Source organism: Ornithorhynchus anatinus, chromosome 1, assembly GCF_004115215.2.
Source record: "Ornithorhynchus anatinus isolate Pmale09 chromosome 1, mOrnAna1.pri.v4, whole genome shotgun sequence".
Classification (NCBI taxonomy): Eukaryota; Metazoa; Chordata; class Mammalia; order Monotremata; family Ornithorhynchidae; genus Ornithorhynchus; species Ornithorhynchus anatinus.
In genome coordinates this window covers 24,480,978-24,497,945 of record NC_041728.1, presented here as the reverse complement: position 1 = coordinate 24,497,945, position 16,968 = coordinate 24,480,978, and the positions used below count along the sequence as shown (strand labels likewise).

The 16,968-nt window shown below is 46.3% G+C and overlaps 1 protein-coding gene and 1 long non-coding RNA gene across 2 annotated transcripts in view; one reads left to right on the top strand and one right to left on the bottom strand.

The window, feature by feature from the left end:
* POC5 (POC5 centriolar protein) overlaps positions 1–374 on the top strand; it is a 34,337-nt gene extending 33,963 nt beyond the window's left edge. The window contains exon 12 of the mRNA XM_029071068.2: positions 49–374. Coding sequence (XP_028926901.1) covers positions 49–192 — 144 coding nt within the window. The 3' untranslated portion in view covers positions 193–374. The remainder of the gene's footprint in view (positions 1–48) is intronic.
* LOC114813825 overlaps positions 1–16,968 on the bottom strand; it is a 40,140-nt gene that overhangs the window by 18,976 nt on the left and 4,196 nt on the right. The window contains exons 2-4 of the long non-coding RNA XR_003761581.2: positions 5,062–5,219; positions 2,912–3,046; positions 1,931–1,974 (exon numbers count right to left, since the gene is read on the bottom strand). This is a non-coding gene — a long non-coding RNA (uncharacterized LOC114813825). The remainder of the gene's footprint in view (positions 1–1,930; positions 1,975–2,911; positions 3,047–5,061; positions 5,220–16,968) is intronic.

Below are 16,968 nucleotides of genomic sequence, written 5' to 3'. Positions count from 1 at the left end.
AAACTTGATTTTGATGATATCTTATTGGATCTCATTTCTACTTTTCAGCAAACCATCTCTCAAGCCACTGCAGCAAAATACCCTCGGATTGGGCACCATGGAGCCAGTACCACGCACCTGAGACCGGGCTCCAGCGGAAGAGCTCAGAGCCAGTCTCTCTCTGCGGTTCAGTCCATAAAGGTGGTTGAGTAACTGGAACAGGCACTATCATTCTTCTCATTGCCCCTTCACCAAGGAATTCCCCAGGATTAGGAACCTGGTAGTTATGTGGATTCAGCACGTTCCCCTTTTCAAAATCACACTAGAGACTTGAATAGAAAATTTGTTTGCAAAAAAAAAAAAAAAAGTAAATCCTTCCCCCTGAAACTGTGGGGAATTTATTTTAATGTTAATAAAATTTTTTTTAAGAAACGTTGACTGTTTTTTAACCAAAGTGATGGATGGTTGTGGTGGTATGTGTCTGGAGAAGAAGTAATGGTGCTGCCCAGTTTCCTCTCTTCTAACTTTTTGACAGTGACACTGTCCTGGGGACAGAGCAGGGCACCTACTGAACTCCCATAGAGCCGCTACCACCAGCACATTTGGGTTCCCGGTTCCTCCCCGTTCTCTCTCCTGCCCATCTCCCCCCACCAGCTTACGTGCCGCTAACTTATGCTAAGTTAGCTCCGGCATGTTTAATTTGTAACTTAACTTTTCTCACAGGGTTCTATGTATCCCTACCTGCATTCAGACTGTGGGCCAGAGAGGGACCTTGTCTCTTCTAATGATAATAATTATGGTATTTGTTAAGCGCTTATTATGCACCAGGCACTCTACTAAGCGCTGGGGTGGATCGAAGCAAATCCAGTTGGACACAGTCCATATTCCACACAAGGCTCACATTGTTCATCCCCATTTTGTAGGTGAGGTGGCAGACACAGAAAAGCGACTGGCTTGCCCAAGGCCACACAGCAGACCAGTGGCTGAGCTGGGATTAGAACCCATGACCTTCTGACTCCCAGGCCTGTGCTCTATCCACTATGCCATGCTGCTCCTCTAATGATCTTGTACCTATCCCAGCACTTAGCACAGTGCTCAGTAAAGTGGTTAAATACTGTCTCCAGGAGATTGCAACTGTCTCCGGGAGATGGGCAGGCCCTTCAGCCAGCGTAAGCCTTAAGTGGGACAGGGACTGTGTCCAACCCCATTATCTTGTATCTACCCCAGTGCTTAGAACAGTGCCCAGACTAAGCACTGAACAAACATAATGATGGTTACTGCTTGCAGCTTCAGGTCTCTGCTCCCACAACCCATCCACTAATGATGGTTACTGCTTGCAGCTTCAGGTCTCTGCTCCCACAACCCATCCACAGCCTTAGCACCCCCAAGGAGGAGCAGGGAGTCTCAAGATTCGGAAGGGATGACCCTAACCTGCCCTGTGGCCTGAAGCCAAACCAGGATGGGGTGGGGAAGGGAGTTGGGGGGGCAAGGCCTGGTCTAGGGGAGGCAGTAACTAGGTTCTAGTTCCAGCTCAGCCATTTCCCTGCTGTGAGACCTTGCGCAAGTCACTTAGCCTCTGCTTGCCCCAGTTTCTCTGTCTGTAAAATGGGGATAATAATCCTGCCCTCCCCCAACCTCCACCTCAAAGGGGTGTTATGAGGACTAAATTGAGAAACAGTGTGACATGCTTTGGTAGTAAAAGCACTAAACAGAATTAAGGTGGTATTGTTAACAGTTAACATGGTTATTTCCAAATGGAGCAGTCTGGTGCAAGACAGACACAAAAGTACTAGAGAACTTGCAAACAATGCAGACATCTGGGGTAGCAGCCATCATCTGCATTGTTTCCTAGAGACCCTGAACGTATTTATGGTGAGACAGACCTTAGAAGGAATCACATTTCTAAAATAAAAAATTTCTAAAATAATAGTTGGTTTTAATAAGAACTCACCTGAAACTCTTTGTTGCTCACCCTGAGCCCAGTCTGTATGGAATCTGAAATTAAGAAAACATGGTGAGCACCTGTGAATTTGTTAGTTACAATAAACAACAAAAAAAGTGACTACAGTCATTTTAATGTACACACAGATGTGGATGCCAGAGAAAAATCTTCCTTGGGGACAAGCTTTTCTCCAAGTGGCCTCAATGAATAAATATTTTGGCCTTCTATGGCCAACTCGGTGCTTCCCAGTCTCACATGTATCCGGGTAGGGACCTGGGGGCGAGGACCCAGGAAACACTACAGCAGGACATAGTGACCTAAGGAATATGTGGGGGTCCCAAGCCCATCCAGCCAATCAGTGGTGGAGCCCAAGTGAGAATCCGCCTCTGATTCCAAGAATCCCTATGAGTTTTGCCATGAGGTGTTTTCTAGGCACAGAAAGGGTAAGGAATCATCCCTGCGATTTCAACTAAGCCAGAGCCTTTTTCAAAGCTCTGAGATTATTTAATCAGCGGGAAGGTGTCATTTACTCATGATTGAGTAACTCCGAACTGCTACATGAAATTGCATTAACCTTTACAACGGGCTGAAATTGTTCTGCAAGGCTCCAAGCGGGAATCGGGGCTTTAGATGAAAAGCGTCTGGAGCAATGGCAATTAGGATAATGAACAATTTGACCTTCTGGTAACACTACTGGGAAAAACATTCAGTGCGTCTGCATTACATGGCAGAGAACTGGGAGAGCGCCAGCAAGGGGCTACAAGTGGTGAGAGACCCGGCCGGTCCATCCTGAGGGGCCAGCCTCCGCTACAGGGGCAAGGCAACATCCCCACGGAGGCCTGAACACCTACCTGTCCTTCACGGGGGAGTTTAGGGTGGGATAGTTTTGCATGGGTCTCTTCAACCACACCTGCTTGTCAGTGGCATCATCTCCCAGACTCAGAGCAGTGCTGCCCTTGTCTATTTTTTATGAATTTGTTAAGCGCTTACCATGTGCCAGGCACTTTACTAAGCACTGGGGTAGCTACTCTCCCAGTTCTTTTGCCTTGAGCCTACAGGACGGGATCTTCTGGATACCTCTGCTTCCTCGGTCAGTTCCGCTCCCCTCCTCCCTCTTGGATGCACCTTTAAAAAAGATGAGAATAAACGTGACTTTTTTTTTGAAAGGAGGGTTGGACCTCCACAGGGGCACCAGACACAGCTCCCAGCAGAAGGAACAGTTTCTTGCTGGGAGCCCGGGGCTCCTCTTGGCCTCTGCTGATTCCTCCATAGCAGGAAGAGCAGCAGCAGCCTCAGCTCCTGATGAGCAAGGTTGGAGAAAGGAACTGATGTGGGCTCAGGGTCCTGCTACTGAAGAGTTCTCCTTGGTGAAAACACAAAAGCAAAAAGGCATCACCCAGAAAAGTCAGGAACGCGGACTACTTCAGCATGAATAAAAATGATAGGAAGGTGGTTACTTCTCCACTGTAGGCCCTCGTCTATAAGTTCACTGTGGGCAGGGAAGACTTCTACCAACTCTGCTATGTCGTACTCTCCCAAGTGCTTAGTACACTGCTCTGTACTCAGTAAGTGCTTGATAAATACCACTGATGAACTGATTGATTGTTAGGGCAGTTTGGGTCGGAGGCCACCCTGCATGGAACAATAGGAGCTGAAGGAGTAACAACAGTAAGGTGAACTGCTATCATATTGTTCGTGCTTCTAAATTTCAATTTTTGTCCCTTTAGACTATAATCTTGTTTTGGGCAGGGAACAGGTCCATTAATTCTGTTGTTCTCTCCTAAATGCTCAGTATAGGCGCTCAATAAATATCATTGATTGATTGACTAACATTTGGTTTGGCTTTTCCCTACCTTCCCCTCCCCTCTCCTTAGACTGGGCCAGCTGTGGGAGCCAAGGATATGTCAGCATTCTTATATTCTCCCTAGTGCTTAGCACAGTACTTCATGCCCTGCTCAATAGATGGTTGTGTCTTTAAGAGGCTATAAAAGACAGAAAGCATCTCAGGGTAGGAAAGAGTTGAAACTGGACTAATTTCTCACCCTGTTGTTCCCGCGTTGAGGAGAAGGGGAACTCATTTAGAGTATGGAGAAGAAACAGAGCCTTGGATTGCTGAGCCTAATCCTACAGGAATTTGAGCAATGAAGGATTTTGGACAGTCACGTTGTCAACCCAACTCTATTCATGAGGAATATTTTTTGAGAAACCACAGTATGGACAGAGATGCTGCTCCCATTTCTTTGGTTTGTTCTTTGTTTCCAAAATGGGTTTGTTCTCATTCTACCCCAGAAACTGAGGATAAGGTGAAAACCGTCGATCCACTACGAAGTCAGAAAATTAGCTCAGCCCCCAGGCTCTTCAAACTGAATTTGAGGTCTACATTGCTGGATTCAGTCTTTTTTAAAAAATGGTATTTGTTAAGTGCTTACTATATGTTCTAAGTGTTGGGGTAGCTATAAGTTAATTAGGTTGGACACAGTCCCTATCCCACATGGAACTCAGCCTAAGTGGGCGGAAAGAACAGGAGGAGAGAGTTGCAGAGAAATTAAGTGACTTGCCCATGGTCACAAAGGAAGCATCTGGCAGAGCCAGGATTAGAATCCAGGTCCTCAGACTTGCAGGTCTGTGGTCTTCTGATGGGGCCATTCAATCTTGTACAAGGCAAGGGAGGGGAAAGGAAGGAAAGAAGGAAGTGGGTACATTTCTTAGAGGATATAACCTTAAATTATTTTAACTCTGCTAGCTCTCTACAGTGCTGATCATGGGGAAGTATGATACCAAAACCAAATCCTTTATCGTCAGTGTCAGAACGACAAACGGAAGTAAAGCCAAGAAGGCGTGGGCAGCACTCCACTCAGAATCACGATAAGGGGCAGTTCTGGAAACCGAGACAGTCCAGTTTACCCAAACAATCAGTGGCATTTATTGAGCGCTTACTGTATGCACAGCTCTGTACTAAGCCCCTAGTACACAAGGACTAAGGTTGGGGTAAAAGAAAACCTAAAGGTGCGATAACCAGAAGCGCAGAACAATGCCACGACTTGAGGAAGTAGCCAAGAGAGACCCCAACCCTCTGTACCCCAACAGACAGTGCCACTCCAGATAAGAAAAGCCTTGCAAGACCTTCTCCGGTCACCCACCGTGTAACACGTGTGTCGGGCCAGGAAATTCTTAGATCACAGTTAGACGATCGTGATGTGGTCGAACCCGACATCCACAGCCTCCCATGGGACCCTTAGCACCGTGTTGTGCAGAAGGGGTAAAACTGAGAATGGATCCTGAGGTTTGGTCGTGAATCCTAGAGGGAAAATTAGGTGGTCAAATTTAATGAGCAGTACGTTTCAGATGGAGGAGGAGCCGGAGCACATGCTGTGAGATGTAGTGCTTTGGACGGGGGATCGTAATGATAACAATAATAATAATAATAATTGTGGTATTTGTTAAGTGCTTACTGTGTGACAAGCAGTGTTCTAAGAACTGGGGTAGACTCAGTGTAATTTGGTCAAAGTCCCTGTCCCGAATGGGGCTCACAGCCTTAATCCCCATTTTACAGATGAGGCAACTGAGGCACAGAGAAATTAAGTGACTTGCCCAGGGCCAAACAGACACTTGGCGGAACTGGGATTAGAACCCACGTCCTCTGACTCCCACGCCCGTGCTCTTTCCACCAGGCCATGCTGCTTCTCGTAGGGGATGTGCATATGGAGAGACCAAGCTGAAATAGTTAAGCTTAAGTTAAGAGGGTGCCGGAGGTTGTTGGTCTTGGGGATGCTTCACTGCTTCTCTTTAACAACCAACTGCACAAGATTCCTCATCTCTGCATTCCTTTTTGAGGCAGAGGGAGCCCTCAAAACCCAGGATTTAAATGTTAGGGAGGAGGAGCAGCATGGCGCAGTGGAAAGAGCACGGGCTTTGGAGTCAGGGCTCATGAGTTCGAATCCCAGCTCTGCCACTTGTCAGCTGTGTGACTGTGGGCAAATCACTTAACTTCTCTGGGCCTCAGTTCCCTCATCTGTAAAATGGGGATTAAGACTGTGAGCCCCACGTGGGACAACCTGATTCCCCTGTGTCTACCCCAGTGCTTAGAACAGTGCTCTGCACATAGTAAGCGCTTAACAAATACCAACATTATTATTATTATTAGGAGGAAACAACATAGCCTATTGGAAATGGCGTGGGCGTGGGAGTCAGAGGACCTGGGACGTCACTTAATGTCTCTATTCCTGTTTCTTCATCTGTAAAATGGTGATTAAATCCTATTTCCTCCTACTTAGACTGAGTCCCATATGGGACAGGGACTGTGTCCAAGCTATCTTGAAATACCCCAGCACTTAGTGCAGTACTTAACACATAGTGAGTGCTTAACAAATACCATTATAAAAAAAAAAGTAGAAAGGAAGGAAGGAAGGCTCAATCCAGCTCCCCACAGTCAGACCTGGAGAAAATCATCCCCTTCAGCTGTGACATTAACTGGCATGTGCAGCCCCAGCCTGGCTCCCTCCCTCAAGGCCAGGCCTGTCGCAGGGCAGAGACCCAGCTGAGAGGAGCCCCTACCTGCAGATTTTCCCCATCCCCTGAGGGAGGGGCAGCACCCACATTGCCCTTCCTTCCCTGTTCCAGTTACCCTCTCTGTGCCTTGCTGATCACACCGGTGGGGAAAGGGTCCTAGGTGCCACTCCAAGCCCCAGGGATGACAGCCCAGCATGATCTTTCCTGGCTGAGTCACCGTGGATGGCTTTCCTGGCTGAGTCACCGTGGATGGCTTTGTGACACCCCACCAGCCTGTGGGTGGCAAAGATGGTCACCTGGGCGGGGTGGGGGTCTGTGGCCTTCTAGTCCTTACGCTCGGGACTGTTCTGGAAGACGCCTTCGACTCGCCCTCACGACCGCCACCCAAGATTTACCACACTTCCCCGCCACTGCTGGAGAACTCCACCTCCACTCATATTTCTCATTGCTGGGAGAATTCCTCAGGCCAGACTTACAAACAAGTCCCGGCCCACACAGCTGTTTTACAAGCCCATGTCCCTTCCCAAGAGGAGCCAATGAGACAAATGAAATTAATGTCCTTACTGCCCGGCTTCCGACTGGGCTAGCCATTGGGAGGTTCGAGGTTACGGATCCCCAGGTAGCCCCAACGCACCATGTCCCTCGCTGGTGGTAGCAAGCCTGTCCGTGCCTGGATCTCTGTCCCACTATAGGCACTCACTGGGGCAGTATGGGGTGGGGGTGGAGGAAGAACCCCAGTCGAGAGTTATCCCAAAAAGCTCCAAGAACTTCAGGGTGCAAGTCAACCTTAGAGCCCTTGCCCAAGGACCTGAGACATCTTGTGCAACAATGGCAGCTCCTGCAGACACCAAATCCTGCCTATTCAATCCATCAATCAATCAGTTGTATTCATTCATTCAAGAGTATTTACTAAGCGCTTACTATGTGCAGGGCACTGTACTAAGTGCTTGGAATGTACAATTTGGCAACAGATAGAGACAAGCCCTGCCCAAAGCGGGCTCACAGTCTAAATGGGGGAGACAGACAGCAAAGCAAAACGGAACAAGAAAGACAACATCATCAAGATAAATAGAATCAAGTAGATATACACCTCATTAACAAAATAAATAGGGTAATAAATAATATATACACATGAGCACAGTGCTGAGGGGAGGGGAAGGGGGAAGAGCAGAGTGTGGGGGGATTAACTGAGTGTTTACTGTGTGCACAGCACTGTACTTAGCACGAGAGTACAATGCAACATACAATGCAATGTACTCCCTGCCCACAACAAGCTGATAGACTAGAGGAGATTTAGAGTCTCAGATCCTCATGGATTCAGAGTTTAAATGATACTAAAATTAGAGCTGAATGTAAACAGCTTCTAATTAAAGGGATGACAATTAAGTTACAAAGAAGCTTGACCTAGTGGAAAGAGCACAGACTTGGGAGTCAGAGGACCTGGGTTCTAACCTCAGCTGGTCCACTCGCCTGCTGTGGGAACTCGGGCAAGTCACTTGACTCTTCTGTGCTTCAGTTTCCTCATCTGTAAAATGGGGATTCAATAACTGTTTTCACCCTTGCTAGCCAGTGAACTCCATGTGAAACAGGGGCTGTTTCTAACCTGATTTAACTAGTATCTATCCCGGCACTGAGCACAGGGTCCGACACAGAGCAAGTAGCTAACAAAGACCACAGAATTCAAATAAAACCCTTTACTCCAGAGCTATTAGAAAGGTCTCTGATACAAACCACTTGGTACCCCTGCCGGCTCTGAGCCCGGGCTTGGGAGTCAGAGGTCATGGGTTCGAATCCAGGTTCTGCCACTAGTCAGCTGTGTGACTGTGAGCAAGCACTTCACTTCTCTGTGCCTCAGTTACCTCATCTGTAAAATAGGGATTAACTGTGAGCCTCACGTGGGACAACCTGATTACCCTGTATCTAGCCCAGCGCTTAGAACAGTGCTCTACACATAGTAAGCGCTTAACAAATACCAACATTATTATAAACACTTTGTGGGGAGAGCGGCATTCTGAGAACATCGTCCTCAGGAATGTGTGCTGGAGGAGAGATCGACCCCACATACGCCCATTACTCAGCCTTGGGCAGCACTAATACTCACACCTTTCCAGTTTCTCGGGGAGCTTTTCTTCCTCCAAAGTGCTTTCCTGTCGCTTCCCTTGTTCTGAAGCCTAAGGGACCCAAACAGCCTTTTAGATTTCAGGCCCTGCAGGCAGCTCACCCATAGCATGACTAAGGGCTTGGGGCATTATCCCAGGAAAGCGAGATGCAGCAGGGAAGGGGTTGTGGGAGATGGGGAAGGTGGAGTGGAGGAACAACAGAGCTATTTCCAGAGTGGCTCAGTTTAGTTTGCAGACCTGCTGTGCACAGGGCAATGCCCACCACAGACTTACTCATTCAGGAAGTATTGGGAGATCATTTTATTGGTTGTTGCTGCTGCTTAGGCGGTGGCCTGAATTAATGAAATAATTCATATCTTGTTCAATCTCTTTGACCTGGGGCAAAGGAACACCCATTCTAATAAGGAATGAAGGTGTCCTCTCCCGATAAAGTAACAGATCCCTGTTACCCTGTGTCGGGGAGGGTGGCTGGCTTTTGATTTAAAGCCTCCCCTAGCTGGAAAAGTCTCAACCAGAAGTTATCTTCCCAAACTGGGAGCTCCAGAGCGGAAAACGTCGACGGCTCCGGGGCCACAACCCACCTCCCATATGAAACTGTGGGTGGATGGAGGAGGGATGGTGAGGGTCACACCCACAATTACCAGGAGAATCTGCCCTGTATCTTCCTCCCAGCAACTGCCACCTACAAAATCACCACAAAAACCAACAGGACAATGTGGCGGCAAAGGGAGGGCCCCCTCTGGGCTCTGACTCAAGTTTATTACCCATCTCAGGTGTGGATTCTGGGCTCCGTTCCAGCTAGGCTGCTTACTAAAGTGATGTGGCTGTTCATGAAAACTAGGTCAAGAGAAGTTTTTTTTATGCTGCTGGCAGAAATGAACTAGTATTAAAAGAGGGACCCACCCTCTTTAACAGACCCCTTAACGTTTCATTATCACAGAGGTGCAATCTTCCAGAATCAATCACACTGCTATAGAAAACGACATGGCCTACACCTCTCTTGTGACATTCTAACTTGTCATGGGCCAGAGGGCCTCACCCTCCTTAACAGAGACATTAACGTTTCATTACCACATAGGTGCCAATCACCCAGAATCAATTATGCTATGGCCTACACCTCTCTTTTGAGATTCTAATTTTTCATGGGCCTGAGTAGAGGAAAGAATCTTCCTCATTCAGGCAATCAGAGGTATCTATTGAATGCAGAGCACTGTACTAAGCACTTGGGTATAATACAATAGAGTTAGAGACACATTCCCTACCCATAAGGAGCTTACAGACTAGAGGACTACTGCTTCATCATTAACATCAACAGTACCTACTGAGTGCCTACTGTGACTCTGTGGGTAGGGATTGTGTCCCCAACCCTATGATATGCTCCCAAACACTTAGCACAGTGCCTTGCACACAATAGGTACTATTGTTTGATTGATCGCAGACCTATACGAAGTCTAAACTAAGTCTGTACTACTATATACAGTGCTAATCTAAGCACATGGAAAAGTAATAGAGGAGCAAAAGCAGTAAAGAGAAGTAAAATATAACAGAGAGGTAAAGGTCTGCCCTCAAGGAGCTCAATCAGAATGGTCAGTTAATTCTACAGCCACCTGAGGGGCAATCGTGATATCCTTGGAAGGATCCAAAAGAGTTCTTGCCAATGCCATGTCCATGGAGTTTTGTAGACTTATTCATTCATTCAGTCAATCATATTTATTGAGCACTTACTATGAGCAGAGCACTGTACTAAGTGCTTGGAATGTACAATTCAGCAACAGATAGAGACAATCCCTGCCCAACAATGGGCTCACAGTCTAAATGGGGGAGACAAACAACAAAACAAAACAAGTAGTCTGGCTTCAATATCATCAAGATAAATAAAATCATAGATATATACACATGATTAACAAAATAAATACAGTAATAAATAATAAAGCCCTCTAAGTCACACCCTCCTTTCAGTTCAGCAAAACACGCAGTAGCTGTTCTGCAAGTAGCAAGCATTTAAGAGAGAAGCAGCATGGTTTAGTGGATAGAGCACAGTCCTGGGAGTCAGAAGGTATGGGTTCTAATCCTCACTCTGCCACATGTCTGCTATGAGACCCTGGGCAAGTCACTTCACTTTTGTGGGCCTCAGTTCCCTTATCTGTAAAATGGGGATTGAGACTATGAGCCCCTCATCTGGAACTAACATTTTCAACACAAGTAGAAGTAACAGGGAAGATTAAACCCTTTCCGGGCCACAGGAAGTCATTGTCCAGATGGAAAAAAAACAGCACACAGACTAGAAACTCAAATACATATAGTTGACTGGATTTTCAAGAATGGTGAACCATCTTAAAAAAGCTCAGATACCCTGACACGTCTGAGTATATACAGCCACTATGTTCCGTTCCCAGATGGACAGACTTATTAAAGGAGGAAGGGTGTTTCCATGGAATGTAAACTCTTACTGCAACAAAAGTCAAAATGCAAATTATCCTGTTTATTTTTGCTGCACATTACAATGACTCTCTGAACTTTTCCAAAACCTTTATTTCTCAGGTAAGGAAGGAGCTTCCAAAATAAATAAATCCACCTATACACAATTAAACATTCGCTGTGAACTCACTAATCACTCTTATGAATATAGCAGTACACAGAAGGCCAGAGACAAAAGTTGGAATCATGACTAAGATATCAATATACTCACATTAGGTTTCTGGTCCAGATCAACACTTCTGCTAAGAAGAAATACATCTAGAGAAGGGTAACCATTCTGGGTTATTTGCTGACTAACAAAATCATGCTGAAATAAACACGTAGGGGAGGGAAGAGAGAAATGGTTTAAATTGCAATTCAACTATTTATTTTAATAGCTCAACTTGAAAACCTATTCTACATGAGTCTCCTCTATTAGAGGGTAAGCCCCTTGTAAGCAGGGAATGTGTCTTATGTAGCTCCCCCGGTTCAGTGCCTTGATTTAAACCCAGCGAGAGCTCAATCAATACAACTGTTTGTTGGTCTTCAGAGTTGTGATTTAGTGCTAAAACCCTGACAGTCACTCATGGATTAAGGATAATCCAGTGGTAACCTGCGTTGTCATTAACACGGATTTCAGCTGCCATGAAGTAAGACTTTGCCCCCTTTCTCGCTCCACCAAGGTTGCAGCGTAGCTTCGTGGAAAGAGCATGGGGTTGGGAGTCAGAGGATATTGGTTCTAATCCCGCCTCCTCCACTTGTCAGCTGTGTGACTTTGGGCAAGTCGCTTAACTTCTCTGTGCCTCAATTACCTCATCTGTAAAATAGGGATTAAAACTGTGAGCCCCACGTGGGACAACCTTGTAACTACCCCAGCGCTTACAACAGTGCTTGGCACATAGTAAGCGCTTCACAAATACAATAATAATAATAATAAAGGTTTGCAGAGAATTCATGAAATGTTGATAAGAAACCTCAGAAACATAGGGTAGAGAGCCCTGGCGCTGACAGCCAGGCAGAGATCTGGGGTCCAGTCCCCATTCTGCCACTGCTCTGGAGGGGGAGATTGAGCAAGTCACTGCCCCTCTCCCAAACCTTAGTTTCTCCCTCTATAGCCCAGGATGTTGGAGGATGCATGTGGGAACAAGTGAATGGGTTCTCTCTGGAAGACAGGTACCACAAAAACCCAAGCTTTTTTTTTTTCTAGTTCTAAGTCCACTCAACATGTTAACTGCCCCGCCGCCCCCCCGCCCCCCCGCCCCCCACTCAGTACAGTGCCTGACACATAATAAGTGCTTAACAAATACAATTAAAAATAATAACAAAAAAAAGCTAACGAGAAGCAGTGTGGTTTAGCAGAAACCGTCTAGAAGACTTGGGTTCTAATCTCGGATCTGTCACTTACCCATGTGACCTTGGGCAAGTCACTTAACGTCTCTGGGCCTCAGTTCCTTATCTGTAAAATGGGGATTCAGAAGCAGCATGGCTCAGTGGAAAGAGCTGATGGGTTCAACTCCCAGCCCTGCCACTTGTCAGCTGTGTGGCTGTGGGTAAGTCACTTCACTTCTCTGTGCCTCAGTTACCTATCTGTAAAATGGGGATTAACTGTGAGCCTCACGTGGGACAACCTGATGACCCTGTATCTCCCCCAGCGCTTAGAACAGTGTTCGGGACATAGTAAGCGTTTAACAAATACCAACATTATTATTATTACCTGTTTCTCCCTCCTACTTAGACTGAGACACCTGTGGGACCTGATTATTTTGAAGCTACCCCAGTACTTAGAAAAGTGCTTGGCACATACATTGAATGAATTGCATAGTAAGCACTGAACAAATACCACAATTAATAAACATTTCAGAGAAGCAAAGGACCATTTCATCAGAATGGCATCTCAAAGAGAACAAGATTACAGATTTCTGGTACGGGAAGTCCTCTCCATGTCCTCTTTCAAGCCTCACCCAAAGAGGATCGCTATTTATGGGTAAACCTGATCAGGGCAGAAAGATTTCCAGTTCTCTGACATTTTACTTGGGGCGACTTTTCACAGCTATTGCACTAACAGCTTCACAGTGGGAAGATGACTCATTGCCTTCCCCTGTCCGCCTGCCAGGGGGAGATCGGAGAACTAATAGTTGCAACAAGTGAAAAGTGGCCTGGATGGGGAATGATAGAGCACAGTAATTCCCACCGATTTGAAATCAAAACACCTGAATATGAACCTCTGCCCGCTGGCTTTTTAGCAGGTGGGAACTATTCCTCTCAGCAGGCTTGTGGAGACAAGGGCTTCAGAGAAGCAGCGTGGCTTAGTGGAAAGAGCACGGGCTTGGGAGTCAGAGGTCATGGGTTCTAATCCCACCTCTGTCACTTGTCAGCTGTGTGACATTGGGCAAGTCGCTTAAATTCTCTGTGCCTCAGCTACCTCATCTGTAAAATGGGGATTGAGACTGGGAGCCCCATGTGGGACAACCTGATTACCTTGTATCTCCCTTAGCACACACCATTTAGCACATACCACTTAACACAAACCATAATTATTATTATTTCTGAGCCATCCTCGCTGCTGTGGCACAGAGAGAGAGAGATCAGCCAGTTTGGGGAAAACGGGGAGAGCCCTCATCAAATCCCGGCCATCTCAGTTGGAGAGGGATCCTGCCCTAGGGTCCACAGAGAGTGGATGAAGGCCATACAACCTGAAATGACTATCGATCCATCCGTCGATTGTACTGACTGAGCACTTACTGTGTGCAGAGCACTGCACTAAGCACTTGGGAGAGTACAATGTAACAGAGATGGTAGACACGTACCCTGCTCACAAGGGGCTCTAGGTTTGGAGTCAGGGCCCACCTGGAAAAAATACTTGGGTTTATCTGGTTATTGTTTCTAATCACTTTAGCTATGCACTCTGCCTGAACCTACTACATTAGATCAGACATTCCTTGAAGGCAGGAAATGTGTTTCTTTTTCCTAAGTTCCCAAGTTGTACTCTCTTAAGAACCTAGTACAATGCTCTGCACCTGGAAAGGGCTCAATAAATACCCTTGATGATTGTGATTCTGCGTAATACACAGCTGGGCACACACTGGGTGCTCGATAAACATTGGTTGATGCGCTAACACACTTTTCAACACCCTGAAAGTCAGATTTCCAGTTGCATTTCCTTCTCAAGGACATCATGCATGTGACCACGACGCTCACTCTGTTGTGCAATATTTACCATATCCACATTATACTTTTCGGTCATTTATGTTTTTTGAGAAGGTTTTTTTTTTTCTAATGGTATTTGTTAAATGCTTACCATGTACCAGGCACTGCACTAAACGCTGGACTAGATATAAGCTAGTCAGAACGGATACAGTCCATTTCCCACATGGAGCGTATTACATTTGAAGTAACAGAGGCACAGAAAAGTGAAGCGTCTTGCCCAAGGTCACACAGCAGACAAGTGGCAGAGCCGAAATTAGAACCCAGGACCTTCTGACTCTGAGAACCGTGCTCTACCCACTAGACCACCCTGTTTCTTCTTCTGCCCTTCGGCTTCCCAAGGGTCCCGCTGGGCTGGCTGGTCTAGAAATGGAGTCAGGGAATGATAATAGCATTTGTTAAGCGCTTACTATGTGCCAGGCACAGTACTAAGCTCTACACAGAGTAAGCATGGCCTAGCAGATAGAAAATAGGCCCAGTAGTCAGAAGGTCATGGGTTCCAATTCCGACCCTGCCCGCTTGTCTATTGTGTGGCCTTGGGCAAGTCACTTAACTTTTCGGTGCCTCAGTGACCTCATCTGTAAAATGGGGATCAAGATGTGAGCCCCATGCGGGACAGGGACTGGGTCCAATGAGATTTGCTTTTATCCACCCCAGTGCCTAGCACAGTGCCTGGCACATATTAAGCATTTAATACTACAGTTATTATTATTATTATCCCACGGACCAGCAGCATGGCCTAGTGGACAGAGCACAGGCCTGGGAGTCAGAAGGACCTGGGTTCTAATCCAGACTCTGCCACTTTTCTGCTGTGTGACCTTGGGCAAGTTACTTCATTTCTCTGTGCCTCAGTGTCCTTTTCTGTAAAATGGGGATTAAGACTGTAACCCTCTTTGGAACGGAGTTCATCTTGTTACTTGTCTTATGTTATCGAGTCGTTTCAGACCCATAGAGACACCATAACACATCTCTCCCAGAACACCCCTCCTCCATCTGCAATCATTCTGATAGTGTGTTCATAGTTCTCGTGGTAAAAATAAGGAAGTGGTTTACCATCGCCTCCTTCCGCACAATCAACTTGAGTATCCGCTCTCAACAATCTTCCATGCCACTGCTGCCAGTACAGGGGAGTTTTGACTGATTGCCTTCCACTCGCTAGGTAGTGCCCAAGCTAGGAATGAAACGAGTATGCCTCTGCTTGACTCTCCCTCCCATAGAGGAGACTGGTAAAGTAGTGGAAACCCTCCAGGTGCGACCCTGAGAGGGATGGTGATCTTCCCCAGCGCTTAGAACAGTTTCTGGCACAAAGTAAGTGCTTAACAAATACCACTATTATTATTCAGCTTCTTTGGGGACCTGATGAGTCTTGTGTGTTGTCACTAGGGGGCAGGGCAAGGCTAAGCCAATTTCAGCCACCAGCCCCCAAATCCCTCCTAGAAAAGTGTGGTGGAGAAAACTGTCCCGAAACACCCTGTGTAGTGGCCCAACCCGGGTTCTGCCTATGTATTTCATCTGAAAATTCAACGCCATTTCCTACCTCCAACAAGATCTTGCTGTACTCTCCACAACCCCTTCTACCATCCCCTTCCCCTCTACCCAAAAGGGTTCTTCCATTCTACACAGCAGGCAAACAAAAATGTTTTGTTTCCAAATAATAATAATTGTAGTATTTGTTAAACGTTTGTTATGTGCCAGGCACTGTACTAGGCACTGGGGTGGATAAAAACAAATCAGGTTGGACCCAGTCCCTGTCCCTCATGGGGCTCACAGTCTTAATCCCCATTTTACAAATGAGGTCACTGAGGCACAGACAAGTTAAGTGACTTGCCCAAGGCCACACAATAGACAAGCGGGCAGGGTCGGGATTAGAACCCTTGACCTTCTGACTACTGGTCCTATGCTCTATCTTCTAGGCCATGCTTACTCTGTGTAGAGCTTAGTACTGTGCCTGGCACATAGTAAGTGCTTAACAAATACTATCATCATTCCCTGACTTCATTACTGGACCAGCCAGCCCAGAGTGAACCTTGGAAAACCAAGATACTCATTCAAATACAAGATACTCGCTCCCCAATTACAACTGGGTTCATTAAACTTCATTAAGGCCTTTATGATCCAAAACCAACAAAGGATATTCGGAGTTTGTTCCCAGTGATCTGGGCAAAAGGAGTGTTGTGTCTCCAATGTGGAATTCATCAGTAATATTTATTAAGTGTTTACCCTGGGTTTGAGAGACTGCAATAGAGTTAGAAGACAAAATTCTTGCCTTCAAGGATCTTACAGTCTCACAAGAAGTGAGTCTGAGAATGCCTCATCCCTCTCATACAACACACATATTCATCTGTCACAAAATCCTGTCGGATCTACCTTCACAAGTTACTAAAATCTTCCCTTTCCTCTCCATTAAACTGCTACTATGTTAATCCAAGCATTTATCGGAGCCCATCTTGACTACTGCATCAGCCTCCTCACTGGTTTCCCTATCTCCTGTCTCTCTGCACTTCAGTCTAAACTTTACTATTTCCTGAATCATTTTTTTTCTTACAAAAACAAAACAAAATTCAGTCTACATCTCCCCATTCCTTTAGAACTTCCAATGGTTGCCCATCCACTTCCACATGAAAATGAAACTAACTTACTATCAGCTTTAAAGCACTCAATTACCTTGCCCCTTCCTATCTTACCTCTCTGATTTCCTACACTTTGATTTGTTCCTCAGAGCCAGCTTGCCCACTGTGCCAAAATATCATCTATCTC